Here is a 14,731-nt window from a genome sequence, read left to right on the forward strand (position 1 = left end):
CCAGGTGCCCCTGAAGTAGTTTTGAGTTCAGGAGAGAGCAAACAGAATTTGAAACCTCAGCCTCTGCTAAAGGTTGTAGGGAATTGAAGGCTAGAAAGAATTTGAACAAAGCGGATTTGGACTTCGGAATTTGACAGCGACTAAAGACCTGGGATGAGGGATGAGAAGAATTAAGGGTAGATCTAGAACAAGGAACAGTCATGGGTTGATTTACTGTGGCTGTATTTATTTACTTATAATATCCTGCAAATGTCCATTTATGTTTACACTTTCTGGGGAGTAGGTGTGTCAGGGAGAATATTTTTAGCCCCCCAGCACCTGTACTTTATCCTTCTCTGTTCCAGACTCTTTCAGAGAAGAGCACTATGATTTATTTGGACTTAAAGTTATCTCCTAAAGACACAGTTTGATATCCAGGCTGTTCCCCAATCCTGAGTTATACCCTGTGCTAAGCCTAACTTTTCCTCAACCCCAGAGGTGTCAAAAAGAGCACTCCTAGAAAATCACTGCTTTGTAGTGGCAATTGATAAAAATAACACTCATCTCAACGAGCTTCTTTTAAAGACACAAAGCACAAGATCAGAATCTGCCAATTCTTCCAGTTATCTTACGCTAAGCAAACCATTTTCAGTTAGAAGTATTTCCAAAGTCTGAGTGTTAATTGAAATGGTTATACATCATTGCTTTGATACATGAAGATATTATTATGGTATTACCAGGTGGTGGAAATAGCTAATCACTTTTCATTTGACTTTGAGAGTCTGAAGAGCTTAATTCCCTAATTCAGTTATGATATGATTTGGCTCGTGTGTATTATTCCTGTTGATGAATTTATTATTGAAGTAGAAGGTTTCCATTTTAAACAATGAGTAAACTAATTATACAAAGCCAAGACTGTTGACTTTGACCTAATCCTTTCCTATTTAGTTTCATCTTACTATAAGGTGACACTGGTATTAAATGATCTTTATAGCTCTAGAACTTACAACATCATGAGATAATGAATTTTTTAAACTATGACCACTTCAAAAGGAATTTTTTGCATTACACTAGTTGATTAAAGTTGTTTATAACTTGATAACTAGATATAAGAGGTAATAAAGTATATAAGCTTTATATAATTTACAAATCTGAGTTTGAGTCTTGACTCAGCCTCTTAGAAGCTTTCTGATTTTGGACAAGTTACTTCTGAGATCAGTTGCTTGTTAAAAAAAAGAGAGACAGATAATCCACTTCAGAGGATTTTTGTGAAGATAAAATGACAGTAAATTCTGAAGTGAATGAAAAATAAAAATTTTGTAGTATGATTGTGTTTTGTAAAGATAGAGCAAAAACTGTGTAGATGTGGCAAGATACCTTTAAGACTTCCTGAGATTTGTTTGGCTCACTCATCAGACTTTTATTTTTGCTGATAGGTTTGGAAAATGAATAGAATTTAGAGATGGATTTTGGAAAGGAGAAATTGGTGGAAGGGACTGGAAGAGAAGTTTAGAAGGAAATTGAGGTAGGGAATTGGGTAAGCCCTGCTGAGTAAATGACTGAATTGGAAGTGATTTTCATTCTTACCTGCTTTTGTGAAGGCAGCTTGTGGCCTGCAGTTTCTTCCTCTCCCAGAATATGCTGGAAAAGTACATTAATGTGAGTAAGTCCCTTAGGAGAGGATTAGATTCACTGGTATTTTTCCTAAAATGTTTCTCCTACTTGCTACAGTGTTGGGGACAGAACAGGAATCCTCACTTATTAATGACAGTGAATGTCGGGTTCTTTTTTTTTCCTTTTTTTTTTTTTTAAAGATTTATTTATTTTAGAGAGCATGCACAAGCATGGGGAGGAGCAGAGGGAAAGGGGCAGAGAGAGAGGGAGAGAGAAAAGCAGACTCCCCACTGAATGTAAGAGCCTCACGTGGCGCTTGATCTCAGGACTCTAAGATCATGACCTGGGCTGAAATCAAGAGTTGGACACTTAACTGACTGAGCTACCCAGGAGCCTCAAATGACAGTAAACATTAGGATTTTCATGGTAAAATTTAGAATGACTTATTCCTCTTGAATCTTAGCTGGATGCAGTAATTCTGTCCTGGACAGAATAGAATGCCTTCAAGTCATTTTGTCCAAATTCTGCCTTGACAGAATGTTGTGAGTCTTTTAGAATTCATAGATCAGTTAATTCAGTTAAACAAACATGGGGAACAAGTCATGGTTTTAAGAAATGAGACAAATGGTGCAGTTGTCCTTTCAAATTTTTACTTTTCACTGTGACATCTTCTGGGTCCCTATTTTTTAGTAATTTCCTTTTTTCAGGCTACCCATAGATATCTTAATATTTTAATAAAATATATCTTCCTTGGGTCAAGAGACTGTCAGTTATTGCAGCTTTATTGTAATAATTTATTACTTAGGGAAAAGTCAACCAAGAAGACATCTTTGAAACTTATAAAATGGGGGGGCGCCTGGGTGGATCACTGGATTAAGCCGCTGCCTTCGGCTCAGGTCATGATCTCGGGGTCCTGGGATCGAGCCCCACATCGGGCTCTCTGCTCAGCGGGGAGCCTGCTTCCTCCTCTCTCTCTGCCTGCCTCTATGCCTACTTGTGATCTCTGTCAAATAAAATGAATAAAATCTTTAAAAAAAAAAAAAAGAAACTTATAAAATGGTTTTAGTCAAATTAATTCATAAATGTGGGTCTGGTGAGCCTTAGAGGTTCAAGCCTTGATATAAAAGCCATACATGGGGCGCCTGGGTGGCTCAGTGGGTTAAGCCGCTGCCTTTGGCTCAGGTCATGATCTCAGGGTCCTGGGATCGAGTCCCGCATCGGGCTCTCTGCTCAGCAGGAAGCCTGCTTCCTCCTCCTCTCTCTCTCTGCCTGTCTCTCTGCCTACTTGTGATCTCTCTCTGTCAAATAAATAAATAAAATCTTTAAAAATAAATAAATAAAAGCCATACATGACCATTTATTGAGAAATATTCTTCCCTCTCACTGAATATTTTTTCCTGAGAACCCAGAGCTCAATATATTTCATTTTCTTGTTAACATTCTTATAAATTGTAGAAAACAAGTAGTGGTATCTCTGTTGTACAAATTGGAAAAGAGGTTTAAACTGTTCTTTGGTTTTTGGGCTAAGATTCAAAGCAAAATGATGATAACCAAAAAAAAATTCTCCTTACTTTCAAAGCAGTCCTTTTTTCCAGATTTCTTTCTTTCTTTCTTCCTTTCTCCCTTACTTTCTGCCTCCCTTTCTTTCTTTCTTTAACCTATTAATATTCCAGAAAGGAAATTTGATTGAAATAACCAAGATTACTTTTCTTAGATTTATTGTAAGTACTGCATTTAACTCTGAACTTTTATAAGATTTTTAAAATATTGCTGTGGATGTTACTTGAAAGTTTAGGTAATTGGTAAATAATCTCTTTATATTAATGGAAGCTATGAGCAATTTTTCCTTATTAGCCATCTACTTGATAATGTTCCTGGGAAAGTGTTACTAGATGAAGATTTGTTTAGAGAGCCTTAAAAATTAAGAGTATCACAAAAGAAAAAGGAAGAAAATTATGAATAATTTGGCCTATTTTACTTTGAAAGTAAATTTTGCGTTTTTTACCGGAAAATCAGCATTCTCAAACTGACTCTAACCCACACCACAAAAATGTGGGGTTAGTTTGTTTATTTAATCATCTGCATAAGATTTGTGCATGTTTTCCTTTCTGTGGATGAACACCTGAACTTACTACTGAAAACATAAGCAACCAAATAAATTAAGTGGTCAAAAGATACAGACTTCCAGTTATAAAATAAATAAGTCCTGGAGATGTGTAGCATGGTGACTTTAGTTAATAATACTGTTGTATATTTGAAAATCTCTAAGAAAATAGATCTTAAAAACTCTCATCACAAGAAATAAAAAATTTGTAACTATGTGTGGTGATAGACTGACTTACTGTGATCATTTTGCAATATATACATATAAATCATTATGCTGTACTCCTGAAACTAATGTAATGTATGTCAATTATATCTCAGTTCCGTTGTTGTTGTTGTTGTTTTTTTTAAGAAATTGAGATTTTGGCCTTATAGCTCTTTGCTTACTTGAAGTATCTGGATAGCAATTTCTTTTGTTATTTTTCCCTCAGAAGATTCTGCAAAAATAGGTAGAAATATCTTATTAGATTTATCCACAAACTGTGCAGAAGGGCCAAACCATCTTTTTAGAGCATGGTGAATATTACAGTTAGTCACTTTTCTTATGTTATAGCTTGAAATTGGGAATCGGTAAAGTGTACGACTGTAGATTGTACTTGATATCTTACTTAATATTTAATGGTGGCAAGGCATAAAGTAACCTCTTAAATGGAAGATAAAATTACCCAGTGGATTTTATATTTCTTCTAAATTTCCACTTAAGAGTAAGGTCTATTGCTATCAATGTTAAAACTATTAATGTTAATCAACTTTTGTTCAGAAGAAAGAAAGAAAACTAGAAATATGTTGAAAGAACCTTAGGAACTACCTTAAAAATACAAGATACTTTAAAGAAGACACACATTTGAGTGGCATAAGAACCAGAGTCTAGGATCATAGGTGCTGGTCTTATACACCCCTTTGGAAAACTGAATGAGATTTTCTTTTTTGTTGTTGTTTGTTGATTTTATTTATTGGGGCACCTGGGTGGCTCAGTGGGTTAAAGCCTCTGCCTTTGGCTCAGGTCATGATCCCAGGGTTGTGGGATTGAGCCCCCCATCGGGCTCTCTGCTCAGCAGGGAGCCTGCTTCCTTCCTCTCTCTCTGCCTGCCTCTCTGCCTACTCGTGATCTCTGTCTGTCAAATAAATTAAGTCTTTAAAAAAAAAAAAAAATTAACCATCAGAAGAGGGAGCACGTTTGTCCCTGTATAGCTTTCATTTGTACTCATTCTGAGTTCTGTCATATCTCCATGTTTAGGGTAGGAGGTATATAAGCAGCCATTTCATTTCACCCACTGATGCAAACAAGTCGTATTATTGAATGAAGAGTTTCCCAGTTGGTAGGCCCCAGTCACAAACAGGTTACAAGTCTCCCCCAAATCCTGAATGCTGACTTTCTGGTAACAAACCAAAAATTTACTCCCTGAGCTTTCATTTCATCTCTAATATTGGAAACAATGATACTTAGCTTTTGGGATTTTTTTTTAAAAGATACATAAAGTAATATATGTAAGTATCAAGCAATAGTACCTAGTATGTAAGGGATTCAGTTATTATTTATACTTGTTAAATTATATAAATATATCCAACCTATGTACAAAAATGGTTTAGATGGCTTATAAAAAGATATACTTTCATAAGTAGAACAAATATGCCCCCTGCAGTCTTAAATAAAAGTGAAGTGTATTTTGTTTTGTATTTTAAATCTAGTGCACACTGATCTCGCTAACATTTCTGTATCGGCTGGTACAGAAACCTAAGTACTGGACATTCAAAATGAGACACATTCCCTGCCCTCAAAGCTCCTATAATTTTTAGAGATTGAGCTTAAAACTGCTTTGATGGGGGCTCCTGGATGGCTCAGTGGGTTAAAGCCTCTGCCTTCAGCTCAGGTCATGATCCCAGGGTCCTGGGATTGAGCCCCACATCGGGCTCTCGGCTCAGCAGGGACCCTGCTTCCTCCTCTCTCTCTGCCTGCTTCTCTGCCTATTTGTGATCTCTGTCAAATAAATAAGTAAAATCTTTAATACAAATCTTTAAAAAAAAAACTGCTTTGATGACAGCTTTAATACAGCATGTAAGAACACAGACTCTGAAACTATACTCCCTAAATTAGGATTCAGAGTGTAATACTCATCTGACTGTGGGCGAGTTAACCTCTTAGTGCTCCATTTTTCTCCTCTAGAAAATGGGGATAATAATATGACTGTCACCTTCCACCTGTGGTTCCTCTGTGTTCTTCAAGTTAATATTTGTAAAGCATTTAGAATAATGCCTGGCATGTGGTGAGCACTGTGTAAGCATTAAATAAAAAACATAATGAGCTATATCAGGCTGTTGCAGTTTCTAACTATGTTTCAGAGAACATCTTTTGATATTTTACTGAATTTAGGTGCTCACTTTCTTGAACTGTTTAGGGTTATACTGATATTGTTTGATTTATACATACTGCATTGTCTGCCTAGGGAAACTCATTTACACAGTCTGACTTTACCTCTAATTCCAAATAATAAAATACAGTCCTTTAGAATTTTATATCTAATACAAGTCCACATGTATTGTAACATATTAATAAATATTACTATTTAATTCACATCTTTTTCTGAGTTAATCAGCTACAAGGAGTTTAAAAGTATGTAGTGTCTCCATTTAATCAAAACCAGGAGTTGATTGCCTCTTATGGCTAGATATACTCTATACAGAAATAAGAATTCTTATAAGCAGGGTAATATTAAGTTCCTTTTCACTTATACACAGTAGAGTAAGTCCAAGTTTAAATAATACTTTACTTTGTTGACCCTAGTGTTGATATAATATTTTATTACTCATTTGGTTTAAGGCTATTGTAGATATTAAACTGGGCACTGCTTAAGATTCTCCATCTCTCTCTGCTCTGCACCCCCCTCTTTTCTCTCTCTCAAAAAAAAAAATAATAATTTTTTAAAGGTTTTATTTCTTTATTTGACAGAGAGAGAGAGAGAGAGATCACTGGTAGGCAAAGAGGCAGGCAGAGAGAGGGGAGGAAGCAGGTTCCCTGCCAAGCAGAGTGCCTGATGTGGGGCTTGATCCCAGTACCCTGGGATCATGACCTGAGCCAAAGGCAGAGGCTTAACCCACTGAGCCACCCAGGTGTCCCCCCACCCAAAAATTTTTTTTCATAAAAAATAAAATCCACAAGGAGTAACAGTAAGAGGTTTTATTAATATAAGTGGCTCTTAATGATAGACATTTTTAAATTGGTACTTATTTTCCAATTCAGTAAGAGGATCTTAAGGAGGGTGCAGAAATTTGGATTATTTAATTTCTTATGGTAGAAATTGATCGAAACAGGTATTTTCATAATGATTTAGAATGCTAAATAGTGGTAGAGAAACATCCCTAGTGAGATTTGAACCTAGTTTTGACATTTATTTTATTCCTTGGTAGGGTACTGTGTTTTGTGTACCATCTGTATAACAACAATAGTAGTGATAAAAGTTACTTCTTAGGCACACACTGGTGCCAGACATTTAATCCTGTAATTCATCACCTACCCTGTGAGAGTGCCCCTGCTATTTCCAGTTGATAAGTCCAGAAGCTGAGTCCCCTCTCTAGGTCCACAGCCCTCGATTGAAGTATTATAGTTAATCAGCCATTTAACTTCCTGGAATTAACTAGTAGCAAATGAAATTTGGCATGTATTATCATGAACAACATATTAGTAAGAAACTCTTTTTAGAGGATTCCTTTTTACCATCAGACTAGTCTTGTGCATAGCTGGGAATTGTATTTTTAAAGGAAAATGTCAGGAAATTTAATTTTCATCACAATCTTTGTTAATTTTGTTAGCTGCTTTCTTTTTGAATTGTTAAGAGTTCCTCCTTGTGGTGTGGGTGGTGCTGTTAGTGGTGTAGTTAGTGGATTCTGATATTTGAATCTTTGTTATTTATTGCTCTACCTCAGGGGTCAGCAAACTGTGGCCTATGAGACAAATCTATCCTGCTCCCTGTTTTAGTAAATAAAGTTTCATTGGAACACACCTCACTTATTTGTTTATAGATGGCACAAAGCTGAAAATACTTACTATCTGGCCCTATATTAAAAAGAATAGCTAAGGGGCACCTGGGTGGCTCAGTGTGTTGGGCCGCTGCCTTCGGCTCGGGTCCTGGGATCGAGTCCCACGTCGGGCTCTCTGCTCAGCAGGGAGCCTGCTTCCCTTCCTCTCTGCCTGCCTCTCTGTCTACTTGTGATTTCTCTCTGTCAAATAAATAAATAAAATCTTTAAAAAAAAAAAAAAGAATAGCTAAAAGAAAAGAAAGAATTGCTGATCCCTGCTCTACTTCATTCAACAAAATATTTGAAGCAATTGGGTGTAATATCTAACCGCAAAGATAAATGGAACTTTCTTTTAAGTTTTTCATGTAATTTACATTCTGTATGAGAAAAGGTGAGGTGATGTGATGATGTTTGTTCATGTACATTCCACTGATTTGACAATTTGCTCACTGGTGTACATAAGACTGATAGTTAGGTATAATATTGCCCAATTAACTGAGGTGTTTTGGGGTTATTTCTTCCTTCCTTTGATAAATATTTTTTCTTTCCCATTAAAAGGATAACAAAGAGGATATGAGAGAGATTCAGTTTTAATTTACAGAGAAGTAAAATTTAGTCATAGGTGAGTTTTTGTTTACCTTCCCTGCCCAGAAGGAGCCAGGGCTCATCATGTTTCCAATTAGATGGTTATCTGATCCCTTTAAAAGTAGTGTCTGTCCATTCCCTCTGTTGAAGCAAGTAAGTGCAGGTCCCCTTGACACACTCAGGTTTCACAAGCCTGGGGATCTTGAGTCTACTCTTTACTGTAGGTTTCATAATTGATACTGAGAAGCTTTTCCCATATCACACACAGGAATATAATGAAGGTGTTCGAGTAACTTTTGTAGAGATAGCAGAAGAGTACCCTGAGACTAATTATTCAGTGTTAAGTTTTTTGCTCTGATACTGCTTTCAGAAGAGAGATTTTGGTTTGGAAAACATGTTTGTGAAGATTTTTCCTTTTGTTTTTCATTTTCCTGTTTGCTGACTATGCTAAACAATGGAAATCAAGCGTTAACTTATTTTTGTTACTTGGCAGGAAATACCACCATGATGTGGCGTTTTCTTGTACACTCAGTATCATTTCAGGAGTACACTAACAACAATCTTTAACTTAATAGTTTGTATTCTTGTTTGATATTTAAGTAGTACATTGAGCTAAGTTGAAAATATTTTACATGTATCTGACATACAGTTGGGAAAGTGGGAATAAATGTTTTCATAGGCTACACATGTAGAACAACCTAGTAGTACCCCCCAAAATGTAAATTAATCTAATTTATTAAGTTTTAATTAATGAACATACTCCAAAATGCCAGTGTTTTCAGTGAAAATACTCTAAGGAATATTCCGTCTTTGCTTGGAGGAAAGGCAGTGTTCTATTCAAAAATACATTCAAACACACCATAGATAAAAGAGTAGAGAATTTTTAAAAGATAACATAGATCATCAAAATGCTAAATGAACTATTGAATTTCTTAGTAAAGATTGAGGCATTCTTTCCTACTTTGGTTTCTATTAGCAGCAGAGATATTTCTAAAAGGCTTTTAGAATTCAGATGTTTATATTCAAGAAAAAAGTTCTGTTCAACTATAATAGCATAATGCTTTTCATAAACATTCATGTTAATCATTCTTAAATCTAATGTACATGAGTGGTAGTTGGAACATCTAGTGATAGAAGGAATATGAATGTTGCTTGTGTGTTTTTCTGAATGTGTCTGTTTTTATTTTTGCGTTGGGTAGATTATGCACACTTTGAGGTTGCTTTCTCACTGTACAATTGAGTAATAATTTCTTCTTTGTGAATTCTGTAATAGATTAAATAAGGTAATGTTTATAAAGTACCAGATATGTTGCTTGGCCTTTAACTACGTTAGTCACCACTATATCATCATGGTTACTTAATGTAATCATTTAGAACAGTTGTTCTGTGAGTAAGTTTTGCTCCTTTCACTTAGTGTTTCCTTTACCTGAGTGGTAGTTAACCTCTAATAGTAGTGGAGAGGGTGTGGGGTTAGAGGTATATGTGTGTGTTGATGATAAAACTGACATCATTGAAATTAGAGAAATGAAAATAAACTTTTTGGGGTGTTTTGATGCAGACAGCTTTACTAAACCGCCTGGAGCGAATTTTCGAAGCATGTTTTCCTTCAATATTTATCCCTGGTACTGAAGAAGAAGTTACTTCCCTGAAGCACTTGCTGGAAACAAGCACCTTCCCAATAAAATCAAAAGAGGCCTTAGCTGAAAGTGGGTAAGTAGTAGACAGTTTTTAGACAGCATGTCTATTTGTTAGTTTCAACTGTTTTTTTAACTTAGAAGCTTATCTTAAAGCATCAGGGTTCTGAAATATTCTTGTAACATTGTGAATTTTTAAAAGTCAGATTGTGCTATTAAAATTCAAAAAACTCCCTGCTCCATTTTTGAATGCTTTTTAAAATATTTCTAGATCAATATTCTCATCAATTTTATATATTATCTTTTGACTTCTGGTATGATAGATGAGAATTTAGACTTTACATCTGCTCCCTTCATGGTCCCTATATATATTTTTTTATTTTTTAAATTCAGTTACCCAACACATAGTATGTCATTATATTTATATCATAGTTTTTCATTCAGCTGGTGTTTGGTATTTTCATTATTATAATCATGTAAATCGTGTTCATTGTCCACTATTAGAGCTTCTTCCTGGATATATAATCACCTCTCTTTCTCATTTACTAAGTCTTTTCCTACCCTCCAGCAGCCTGTTAATACTTGTGATCAAACCTGTCAGGCTAGCCATTCCATTTTTTTCCTGAGTCCTCCATCCTCCTATTCCAATCTGGAATGGATTCAATCTAGGCTTCTTAAACACATGTTGTCTTGGGACTTCCCTTCACTTATAGCCCATTTTGGTGGAACACATCCTCTAATAGCCTCCTGAGAAATGAAGTACAGGGGTGGTAAATATTTACTTTATTCTGCCCTCACATTAAATTTATAATTTAGGATTTTTTTGTTATTGGTATTCTGAAAATTCCTTGATGATTGTTTTCTTTCTGGAACTCCTATTAATTATTAGATGTTAGAGGATCTAGATTGATTTTCTAATTTTAATTTCAGAATTATTCTTATTCCTGTACTCTTCTCTTGCATTTCATTACTCTCCACCTCTGGACGCATTCTCTCCCTCTGTGCAAGTCTCTCCATCTCTTTTTGTAACCTCAGTGCTTGTGGTTCAGGGTTTTAAGTACCTCTTAATTTCTTTAAAGATGAAGATTATGATTTGCTTCTTGATGTTTTGGAGGGTGATTTCTGAGAAGAAAAGGAGACAAAAAGGTTTATGCTTTACCATCTTAAAACCATTTAGATGTGTTATTTTAAAATATGCTAGTTGTCCAAATAGACCCAGGAATCTCTCCAGGAGATTCATTTTTGGGATATAACACAACTCTACAATAAAACACACCATAAAATACAGGATGATATTTGCCTAAACTAACAATAGGAGCTGAACAGTAAAAACAACTTACTTAAACTATATGGTTGTGGCCAAATAAATAATGATACATTCTGTCTAGTAGAATACTACACTGCTATTGAAAAAGCTATACACATAGATGAAGAACTGCTTAAAATCTGAGAAAGATTATAAAATTCTCTATATATTATAATTGCAGCTGTGTTTGTGGGTCAGGATTCAAAGAGAAAAAAAGCACCAATATTAAATGGCTCTAGTAATTTGGTGGAAGGTTGAGTGATTTCTTCTTTTAAATGTTTTTGTTTTACAGATTATTAAAAAAAAGGCTAAATCTTGTTTACTGGCATATTGTTCCAAATGAGTTTAACTTAGCTACTCTAATGACTAAGTGGTAGTTGTTGATTTTATTCAAATAGTAGTTGTATACTCATGTTAAATCCAAGAATAATTGGAATGTGTAACATTTCACTATCACATTAAACTAGAATCCATGATGAATTCATGGTGGCTTTGTCATGACCTTTGCAGGGAACTGCTGGATGTGTGGACCGAGCTCCAGGATATCCACGATGCACATGGCTTGAGATATCAGTGGGGCGGCTCCCATAGCAACAAGAAGCTTTTGTGCTCCTTAGGAATAGATACTCGAAACATTGTGAGTTTTGTTAATACCTTGGGAAATCCTTTAGTGGGCCTTTGCGTGTTTTTGAATTCTGTTACAACTTCTGATTAAGTTGCGATAAGCTAGTTGTTCAGAAAAATTAATTATTAGTTGTCTTAAATGCTCAGGTATTTTGACTATGCTAACCTCTAAACATAAGTCTAAATTTTTCTCCAGTCAGTATTTCTTATTTTAAGAAAAGGTCGTTTAGTGTTTTTCTGTTATTTATAAAATGAAGGGATTGGACTAAGAGATCAAAAATATAATCCCATATGGGAATTTAATAATTTATTGCATTTATTTTTCACAGTGTATATAATAAAGCATTCCAAGCATATTTTAACTGTTTCATTGTATGCCATAGCATTCTCTAACTATGTGTCCTTTTTCTCTAACACATGTATGTAGCTCTTCACGGGTAATAAGAAGCAGCCTGTAATAGTGCCCATGTATGCAGCAGGATTGGTAAGTACAAAAAATGTCTCCGCAAATTTATCATTGCTACATTCTGTAAAATTATCTTACCTGGCATAACATGGAAAGTATATTTTATGGGGCACTTGGTGTGAGAACATTAAATGATTAACTATTAATTTCCTTTTTGATGTCATAAATTCCTTCAAGTCTTGGTTTAAGGACATTTTTCCATATTTATTAATTAAAGATTCTGTTTTGTTTTAGTTTGAAGATTATTTTTATCCTAGTAGTAATGGTGCTCATAACTATAAATGTACCTTTGGAGGTCTTGCTCTTTCTTCCTTTTTTTTTTTTTTTCTTTCTAAATTTGCTTTTAAAAAGTGGTAGCTGAAATACCTGAGGGCTTAGATATCGTGTGTTTGAGTCCAGTTGTGATAAATTTTAAATGATGCATTAGTGAAGCTATGGATGTATATAAAAGTTTGGGAATACCATATGATAGTAATTGAAAATGAGCCAGGACCCATAACTGGTTCTTAGTTTTGCCCTTAAATTTTTAAATGTGTTCAGTTTTGTTTTTTCAGGGAGGCCAGGTAGTCCAGGATAACTGAGGAATTTTCTTTCCGTACCTTATCAAGACTCACACTTTAGATGTGTTTGTGTTTTTGGCATGTCTTTGAGTTATTGGTGAAAAAAATATTCTGTCTATTAGACAAGATATTTTTATATTTTTTTATCAATAACTTGAAAATAAGGTAAAAATACATGTTTAAGAAAAAATAACCAATTTGGTATGGGATTTAAATTATACAACCCTTTATGTGCATGCAAAAATGAATTTGCTGTGAAACTTGACCTTCTTTAATGTATAGACTTTCCCCCTGAATAAGTTCTGATTATTGATAATGAATTGGAATGTTTTACTTCGTTTCTATTTTTGTAGTTTTCTTTTAAAGAATTAGACAAAAACTTTTTTTTTTTTTTTAAGATCTTATTTATTTGACAGAGATAGAGACGACAAGTAGGCAGCGGTAGGCAGAGGGAGAGGGAAAATAGGCTCTCCACTGAGCAGAGAGCCTGATATGGGGCTCCATCTCAGGACTCCGAGATCATGACCTGAGCCAAAGAGCTGCCCCGGTGCCCAAGACAAAAACTTTTCTGTGCTTCAGCCTTTTAATCAGTTTCCGCTCCTTTATAAATATAAATGTAACTTATCTGATATTTTCAAAACACCATAATTATCCTTATACTTACTTTTGTTGTGGTAAATATAATGGAGAACATTCTTCAACTTTTTGGTTATTTGTATCTCTTTTTTCCTCAAGTAGCAGCATTCTAGAGATTGTTGGTGTTACTGTCACTTCTGAGTAGAAACTATGAATTCAGTTTGTACAAGTTTTCATTCAGCACATTGGGAACAGTAACCTACTTAATCCTTATGTGTAGGCTCAGCACATTAGCCAGTCCTTTGAATTTTGTGAGGAGTTAGAGACTAATATTTTTGCTTTATTTTCCTACTTTAATTACAATCTTGATTAGTAATAATTTTACCATTTTTATAAGCTTTTAATACCAAAGTTTTAGTAAATACACCTCTCTTACTCCATCTTTATGATAACTTACACTTAGAGACTTACTCTTTTTCATATCTGGTTTCAAATTTTAATTGTAACAGAATTTTTTCCATGGTGCTTCACACAGATGAAGTATTCAGTGTCTTTTGTTCTCATCTGGAGGACTAAGACCTGAAATGATGGCTTAAGTCACTCATTCTCAGACCTTAATATGCATCATAACTGCTTGGAAGTCGTGTTAAAACAGAATGCTGGGCACTACCCCGCCCAAATTTCTTATACAGTAGGGGTGAGGCTGCACAACTGACAAGTTCCCAGGTGGTACAAAAACTACTGATTGGGGACCACTTTGAGAACCACTGATAGAAGGGGTAGTTCATGTTAGAAAAGTCGGCTAAGGCTGGGAATTGCATCGTCTTTATATAAGGATGCACTTGATAGAAAGCCTGTATGATGTATAAGCTCTTAAGTTCGTAATTTATTTTCGTTCAAGCTGCTGGAGTAAAGCCTTTCACAAATGCCATTGTTAAGAATTGAATCTGTAAATTGCTTTAGTTAGCATTTGCCCTATTTTTTGAGAAGGGGGATTGTTCTGAAAACTTGTCCTTAGAAATTTATAGATTCTGACCTTACTGTCGTAACTGCTTTGATATTTTTCCCACAGTAAAGGAAGACTTTAGTTTAGTTTGGTTGATAAATATTCAAGAGTTTATTGAGTATTATTTTTTTAAGATTTTATTTATTTGACAGAGAGAGACTGCAAGTAGGCAGAGTGGCAGGCAGAGGGAGAAGCAGGCTCCCTGCTGAGCAGAGCGCCTGATGTGGGGCTTGATCTCAGGACCCTGGGATCATGACCTGAGCC

General features: G+C 35.2%; 1 protein-coding gene across 5 annotated transcripts in view; it reads left to right on the forward strand.

The window, feature by feature from the left end:
- AFTPH (aftiphilin) overlaps positions 1-14,731 on the forward strand; it is a 65,640-nt gene that overhangs the window by 29,861 nt on the left and 21,048 nt on the right. For all 5 annotated transcript variants that reach the window (XR_006606064.1, XM_004742068.3, XM_004742067.3 and 2 more), the window contains exons 3-5: positions 9,854-10,005; positions 11,746-11,872; positions 12,287-12,343. Coding sequence is in view for 4 of the 5 variants with exons in the window: in XM_004742068.3 (XP_004742125.1) it covers positions 9,854-10,005; positions 11,746-11,872; positions 12,287-12,343 (336 nt within the window). In the remaining variant the exon portion in view is untranslated. The remainder of the gene's footprint in view (positions 1-9,853; positions 10,006-11,745; positions 11,873-12,286; positions 12,344-14,731) is intronic.

Source organism: Mustela putorius, unplaced genomic scaffold, assembly GCF_011764305.1.
Source record: "Mustela putorius furo isolate JIRA1106 unplaced genomic scaffold, ASM1176430v1.1 tig00000224_pilon_pilon_pilon, whole genome shotgun sequence".
NCBI classification, from domain to species: domain Eukaryota; kingdom Metazoa; phylum Chordata; class Mammalia; order Carnivora; family Mustelidae; genus Mustela; species Mustela putorius.